The sequence below is a fragment of the Pollachius pollachius genome (genome assembly GCF_949987615.1).
Source record: "Pollachius pollachius genome assembly, chromosome: 12".
NCBI lineage: Eukaryota > Metazoa > Chordata > Actinopteri > Gadiformes > Gadidae > Pollachius > Pollachius pollachius.
The window spans coordinates 8,269,100-8,276,834 of record NC_136945.1 but is presented as its reverse complement, the minus strand read 5'-3'; the positions used below and the strand labels follow the sequence as shown (position 1 = coordinate 8,276,834).

Genomic DNA, 7,735 nt, shown 5'->3' with positions numbered 1-7,735 from the left:
GTATGCCAAGTTTTCTGTAAATTCACTGGATTAGAATTGGCTTCCGAAAACTTGCATACACTGTTTTCGGCACTTAGATTATTAGGCTACCTGTGATGAGATTGTGTTATCAGTTGCTCCTGGCTAGGTAGTCTCGTTTTGTCAACCGCCTATCACATGTAACCTAATAATCCCAGTGCTGAAAATACTGTTTATCTACTATGTTTGTAGCCAAACTTCTGTCTCGTTGTGTTGTTGCTGGCATTCATTTTTAATAAGCATAATCATTCAGAACAACAAATGTAAGTTTTACCCTAACATGACCCTGATCTAAGCTACTGTAATTCTGCAAGTCAAGGGAAGCAGCTTACTGAAAGCAAATGCTTTCCCAGCCAACCCCCTTTCTGGACGCACAATGATGAATTTGAAATTGATTTGTCAGACAGTCAGACAGGCTAACTCCAATGAACAAATATCTTGGTATATCCCTTTAATGTCTAATTAGTCATGCTCATCCAATATTCATTACATGAACATCCATTTTCTTATCTTAACCAATCCAACTATCAATCAAATGCCAACCCTCTAAGGTCTTTGGACACTAGGTTGTCCCTGGATTCGTATTTATTTTCTTTTTATTTCCCTTCTTGAAATGTTTTGCATATTTGCATTAAATATCTAACATTAATTTCAAAAATGTAGATATAAATGTAATAAATCGCTTAAAATAATTAATAACCTTACCTCTCTCTCCGAGAACGAAAACCAGTGATGAAGAAACTGTTCTAATTGTCAACGCAACGAGTAGAACAGTGACAGCGCATTTCTTCCAATGGAAGATCCAAGAGGAAATCCACTTCTTCATATTGCAATGTGAACAATCATTAAATCAACCTCACAAATTAATTAGCAAATTGTTTCAACGTCCATCCATCCTCTATCCTCACAAAAATCTGAAACGTACTTTATACTTTTCAGTAGGCTATTTAAGTTCCAATAGCCTTACCATGTATACCGTTATCTAATATTCTCTGTATTTAATGCCTGTCAGGGTGATAATGCTGCAGGTTGTTGTATGCTCTCTCTTGATGTGAGTTTTGAGACATCAAGGTTTGTGTGTGAGGCTGAGGTTTGGATCAGGGGAGAATGTACCAGTAAACATCTTGAACAAAGCACAACGATGACGTGACCTTGTCATGTGCCAAGATCGACTCCCACACCTTGAGGTGAAACTGTAGACTAGGTTGGGGTTTGGTTGGGTGTGTGCATGTATTCTCCATTTGTTTGTTTTGGGTGTGTATGTCTAATTATGTTAAATAAACAGTTAACCAGTATTCTGGGGATAGGATATGATCTGTCAGATTGAGATATACGAGGTAACTGTTTACCTAGTTATCTTTATTAACAGTACTCTTTGTACAGCCTCGGGCAAGTTATGTAGCTCAGGGTGGGCTTAGGGGTCTTAAACTCCCTTTAAAATGATAAAGTCATGGTGCATCTATTCCTTCCACTCCTGTTCTTCTTGAGCAGGCAAAGGAGATTGAGATTAATAAACAAGAGGAGTTGTGTATCCCTGGTTTTCATTTATACTAACAAAGGTTGGGTTTTTTGAAAGCAATACAATAAACCCTTGACTCACTGTCGTCATACATAGTTCCAACAGCACCATTACTTCGGTGAAAGGAGTGTTGTCTACATAGTGTGCCTGAGGTACCCTCTTGATCTTCTCTCGTCAGTAAGGTCATCAATGGTGTAACATTAACTCTCTAGTATTTACAGACTCGTAGACAGGTTAGATTGAGAACCCGACATGAGTCAATGTCCAAGCAAATGTCAAGTCGAGCAAGCAGTAAAATAACCGATGGGACCATGTACATTTCCAATGGTCTTGTTGCTAATTTAAATAGTAATTTGTCTATTGGTTCACTCCTTAACTACATGGAACATGATGATGCAGTTCATATTTTTCTACTCAGCTGTAATGCTACCATTGTCATAGATGAAATTTGGAAAGTTCTTTTATTGATGTCCACTTTATAAGTCCTATTTTGAGCTACTTAAACTCGAGTGTTTCTATATTATAGACATACTCCACTACATTCTAAAACACATATTTTACGTTATTTCGCTTTACATGAATCATATTCACAGTACTGTGCATTATATTCCATATATAAGAAAGAATGCCTCTGTTTGATACAGAAGTTGAATTGTTCTTTGTGATCAAAGGGCTGTACTGAACTGTAAAATGATTTAAATATCTTTGCAAAAAGTAAGTTTTTCTAAGTTTGAATATACCCTTGATCTGTCATGAATTGCTTCTCCAGTAGCGTGTTAAGGGAGGGTGGAGAACACGGTTTTCTGCCAAACCTGTCAAGTCATCTGGATCATTACTCACTTTGTTTGGCAAATTACTCAAAAGTATCACTTTCATGTCTCCTATTATTAAACATTTTGTTTCAAATTATTTTCTTAAACATCAAATGATAAACTCTTCGATGTTTACATTATTGATCAGCTTATCTTTTGGCTCAAATCAATCACTGCAAGAAGTATGTAGACATACAACTCCAAAGAGTGAAGACCTCTCTTTTGTTTTGCTTGTACCCACATCTAAATAAACAGGCAACAATCCAACCAAATGATCAGGTTTCTAATCAAACATTCAATAAAACAGCTGTGATGACATCCGTGGGATCATTTTGTACCATTTTAATGAAGTCACGTAAAAGAGGTAACCTGATTTTACATGGCATGGTTCTAAAACACAACATAAATATACAAGTATAACATAAAAAAAGAATCCATTCCACACCAGAGATCACCCTTGTGTGGTTCGGGCCCACACGCTCATTCTTTCCTAATGGAGAGCCACCGAGGGCCTCATGCGCTCTGCTGCTCCGGTTCCTCTTCCTGCACCCCTTCCCCCTCGGCCCTGGCTGCCAAGTCGGCGGTCTGGGCCTTTAGTCGCTCGGCCTCCGTAACGGTCATGGGATGCAGGGGGAAGAACCCCGCCAGGCCTGAACAAGAAGATAGAGCAGACATTTTGATTATGTTATTTTCGTAGCTTTCTGTTCAACAATTAAACAATTTTGTTAATTAACAAGAACGAGGTTATACCTTTTTCTGAGAGTCATGCATCGCTCACTACAATTGAATGACTCTAAAAATAAGGAAAGTGTCTCAAACTGAAATAACTCCCTTGTTTGAATAAGGCTTTCCATTATTTGTCAATGGTTTGTGTAAAAACAAAAAAACCAAAAGCCTGTTTGTTTGGTAACTATGGCACTCCTCGAGACCTTAGTGTGTGGGGTGTGGATGAGCTCTATACGTTGGAAAAGTCAACCCATTACGAAAAGCTGTTCACGCAGTTGCATGGCCTTGGGTCTGATAGAGAACAGATTGAAGACAAAGCGATGTGTTGCAATATGCGTGATCTATTCAAGAATGTAAGAAAAGAATCAGAAAGCACCCACGTAGGTGGAGAATATAAACAGGCCACTGCCTCCTTCTTCAAACAAAATCCAGATTACCCCCAGCTGTCCATACCCCCAAAGACGGGGGTAACATAATATTGACATTGAGCAATAGTTCATCCCACAGCACTCCCACAGGGAAACACACCTAGTAACTTGGCCACGGGCTTGCTAGGGTGTGCGCCGCAGCCCATCCAGTACTTGATGCGGTCCAGGTTGAAGCTGACCAGCTTCTCGTTGTGCACGTTGGGTAAGGGGTCGTAGGAGCCCAGCTGCTCGATGTATTTGCCGTCGCGCGCCCGCTTGTTGAACGCCGCCACCACGCGGTAGAAGGGCCGGTTGGCCTGCTTGTGGCCGGCGAGCGCCAGCCGGATGACGATGAAGCCCTTGTGGTACTTCTTCAGCAGGGCCGACGCTGCAGACAGAGAGGAAGGCCGTCAATGGCTTGCGATGGCCTCACATTAATACAGAAGTTTGCCTCTCTGAGATGCCAGATACAGAATTTGTTTCCCTAGTCCTAGTGTCAAATGTATGAATAGTTACAAAAATGGTCTTTCGCACTTTCCACGCATGCATGTCATAAGGTTTTGATTTAATGGAGATCGTGTTGTTGTATCTACTGGTAAGATGAGGTTGGATATAATTTAATTCAAGACTTAATGTGACCATGCAAAAGTCGTGAGCACAAGAAAGTATCTTGTGAGCACGAGAAAGTAGGCCTATCTCGTACGCATATCACTGGCAGTGTGTGTGTTTGTGTGTGTGAGTGAGTGACGTCAGCGAGTGAGTGGACGAGCGAGGAGAGCGAGCGGTAGTGTGCGTGTCAGTTTGGTGAAGTAATGAACGAGTCCGTTTGTGTGTAAGAATAAAGTACCCAGCCTGTCAAGAATCGGTGGCCGCTACATTCTGACCTATAGCAGACCCGCTGCCGGTCAGAGTGAAGGGTGTTGCCCCGGAGAGAGCACCGGCCCCGGAGGGAACGTCTCCCCTGTGGAGGCGGAGCGCATGAGGGTATACGTGCTCCAATAGTGTGAGATAAAAGCACGTTCATTTGAATGATTTTAGCTTGTGTGTGATTAATCGCGGGCATGGGTCGGGTAACGGGCCAAATATTAACGAGTCCGGGCGGGTGGGGACTTCACTTTGATATTATCACGGGTGACGGGGCGGATCTGGTGCTGGACTTTGAGGGTGCGGGTCTCCAACAATGGACCCGTGCAGGACTCGGGTGGAAGTAAACAAAATATCGGAATGCAGAGTTGGTTGGGCTGCACTTGCCATGTCAGCATCATGGACCGCATCGTAGCTCAGCTGACGTGGAAAACCATCTGACCAACCAGATCTATGGATCTACCATGCGACTGTTTGGGCTACAATCCCTTTAGAGATACTTCCTCGTGCGGACCAAAACAACGCGCACAAATGCGGCCCAACCAACTCTGCTTTCCGATATTTTGTTTATTTCCAATAGCCTAGGCCAGGGTCCTGCACGGGTCCATTGTTGGAGACCCGCACCCACAAAGTCCAGCACCAGATCCGCCCCGTCACCCGTGATAATATCAAAGTGAAGTCCCCACCCTCCCGGACTCGTTAATACTTGGCCCGTTACCCAACCCGTGCCCGCGATAAATCACACACGAGCTAAAATCATTCAAATTCATGTGCTTAATTTTTAACTCACACTATTGGAGCACGTATACCCTCTTGCCCTCTGCCTCCAACTACGAGATGGTTAGTGTTACACCTTTCCTGCTGTAGGCTCCCAGACCGTAGTCGAGGAGCACAGGGGAGACGTTCCCTCCGGGGCCGGTGCTCTCTCGGGGGCAACACCCTTCACTTTTACCGACAGTGGGTCTGCTTATAGGTCGGAATGAAGCAGCCACCGATTCTTGACAGGCTGGGTACTTTATTCTTACACACAAACGGACTCGTTCATTACTTCACTAAACTGACATACACACTACTGCTCGCTCTCCTCGCTTGTCCACTCACTCGCTGACGTCACTCACACACACAAACACACACACTGCCAGGGATATGCGGCTGGGTACTGCATTCTTACACAACCGGACTCGTTCATTACTTCACCAAACTGACACGCACACTACCGCTCGCTCTCCTCGCTCGTCCACTCATTCGCTGACGTCACACACACACACACACACGCGTGTGTGTGCGTACGAGATAGGCCTACTTTCTCGTGCTCACGAGAAACGTTAATTTTATTTTTTTTTACCCCATGTCCCTTTACGGGTTCCGTACTTTTCTGTTGTGACAATAAAATAATAATAATAAAGTTTATTCTTGAACTGCATTACCTTATATTTTAGTGAAGACTCATAAATAATTACAAATAACCCATTTTAGGGAAATCCGTTCATATTTTGTTACACGTCTCTGGAATTTCTTTTTTAAATATATATCGGCCGAAATATCGTAATAGCAGACTTTTAAATCACCAAATATATCTGTATCGGCCTTAAAAATCCTTTATCGGTCGGCCTCTAGTATCTGTGCACCATTTAACATACACTTATTTGTTAGAAAAAGGAAGTATACCGCGTTAAGCCTAGCTGCTCTGTTAGCCAGCATGTTAGCTTGATTAAGCAAAGAGAGCAATGGAAATCCAGCTAATGGTGTGAAATATATCAAACTAACGATAACTCTGGAAGTTTGTCTTTGCAATTTTGGTTTGTCACGTCTGACCCTTTTAACCAGAGAATGTCAATTTTGTTTAATTATGTTATTTTTCAAACAAAGCAGGAGTGCATTAAGAAAATTACTAAACGGAACACTCTTAACAAGGTAAATAACGTTAACAAGTAGGGCTGGTAATGTTAATTAAATCGCTTAACTATTATATTGCTTGCCTACCATCCTACTCAATATTCCTTTTTGCTTTTACTGTTTTTTTTTACAAGCGCTTAATAGATGACACGATAGCTAAAACTCTATTAAAATGTGGCCAGAGGCTGTTCTGTGTCAATTCTGTGCCAGCTAGATGAAAAATCATGCCAAAAAGAGATTCTGCATTTCGTATAGTATTTTGACTTATGTATTGTAATCTGCTTCATGTCTTCTGCTGACCTCAAATATTTGTTAAGGACAGTAAGATGCTGGAAGCTTTTTCTCTTAAGATTATTCACCAGCCTACCATCTCCTATAAATTTTTATTCAACTCGAACTTGCTGCTATTTCTAGCCATTTAAACCCCACAGAAAGAATAATATATATTATTTTTTTCTGAATCCTGTAATTTATCTTGTAGGTATATCACACACGTTACATCTAGGGTCTTTATACTGTGAACCGAAAAAGTCCAAAGATACAGTCACACAAACATTCCTATTTGTGTAAGAAATGTCAAGACTGTTGAACTTAAGAGCCTGTGATGGATGAATAAATGGCAAAGCCTATATGGAACATTTCAAGCGACAAACAGGTTAGTGCCTAGTGTGTACAAAGTCATCTGCAGTACTAAGGACACTTACATAGATGAACCATGATGACGGCTTAAGTACCCTGTGTTAGAGAAGGAGACAATTAAAGTAGCATTAACAAATGTTTATTTATGGTGCAGCATAAGTCAATACGAAATCTCATGCGAGATGCGTTCATGACACTGTCCACATATCCTCATTTCTAGGTTAACCTTAAGCGTTTTATAGTACCCAAATTACCTGTTAGGGTGATGTGCGAATGAGAGATGCTTGCAGGTGTTCTGTTGTTTTATTCTACACCAAACGTGACGCTTAAAACGAGCATTTGAAGTAATGTGACATTCGTCAGGGCGCAGCCATGTTTAAACAGGAAGTTGAACCTTGTTGCATAGTGCCATCGTCTTCTTCTTCTTCTTTTGGCGGGTAACAAAAAACGTTTCACTGCATTACCGCCACCTTCTGACCAATCATGGATCATGCTTTTCATAGAAAGCCAAACATACAAATATACCAAACTGCCTGAATACTAAAATATAACTTGCAGCATATATGGCCTTTTTTTTTCCTGTAGAAACTGAAATCAAAGCATTCATCCCCTGATGGTTTACCAAACATTAATTTATTCTGCTTTATTCAGGTTTCCATCAAACTTTGGTCAAACTAATGTCCATCCTCCCCAAATATTTAAATATGGTTTCAATTAGTTTAGGCGTTGGTGCGGTTAGGATTTGTGAAAGCAAAGCATAACAGAAAATGATCAACCCAGAATATAGTTCACCCGCTCCAGCATCCCTAGGCACTAGATGGCGCTAGTGTACCACTGTTTACCGAAGCAGGATT

The 7,735-nt window shown here is 41.5% G+C and overlaps 1 protein-coding gene across 1 annotated transcript; it reads right to left on the bottom strand.

The window, feature by feature from the left end:
* Positions 1-2,676: 2,676 nt before the first annotated feature.
* mrps16 (mitochondrial ribosomal protein S16) lies at positions 2,677-7,263 on the bottom strand. The gene is made up of 4 exons (XM_079748198.1): positions 7,136-7,263; positions 6,947-6,977; positions 3,604-3,870; positions 2,677-2,999 (listed from the first exon to the last, which is right to left on the bottom strand). The coding sequence occupies exons 2-4, from the start codon at positions 6,957-6,959 to the stop codon at positions 2,863-2,865; spliced, it is 417 nt and encodes a 138-aa protein (XP_079604324.1). The 5' UTR covers positions 6,960-6,977; positions 7,136-7,263; the 3' UTR covers positions 2,677-2,862.
* Positions 7,264-7,735: the final 472 nt, after the last annotated feature.

Bases quoted from the DNA above. Each gene is read 5' to 3' on its own strand.
- mrps16 (XM_079748198.1), bottom strand. The intron at 3,000-3,603 runs GTGTGTTTCCCT...CTTCTTGTTCAG, and splicing joins GCCCGTGGCCAAGTTACTAG to GCCTGGCGGGGTTCTTCCCC.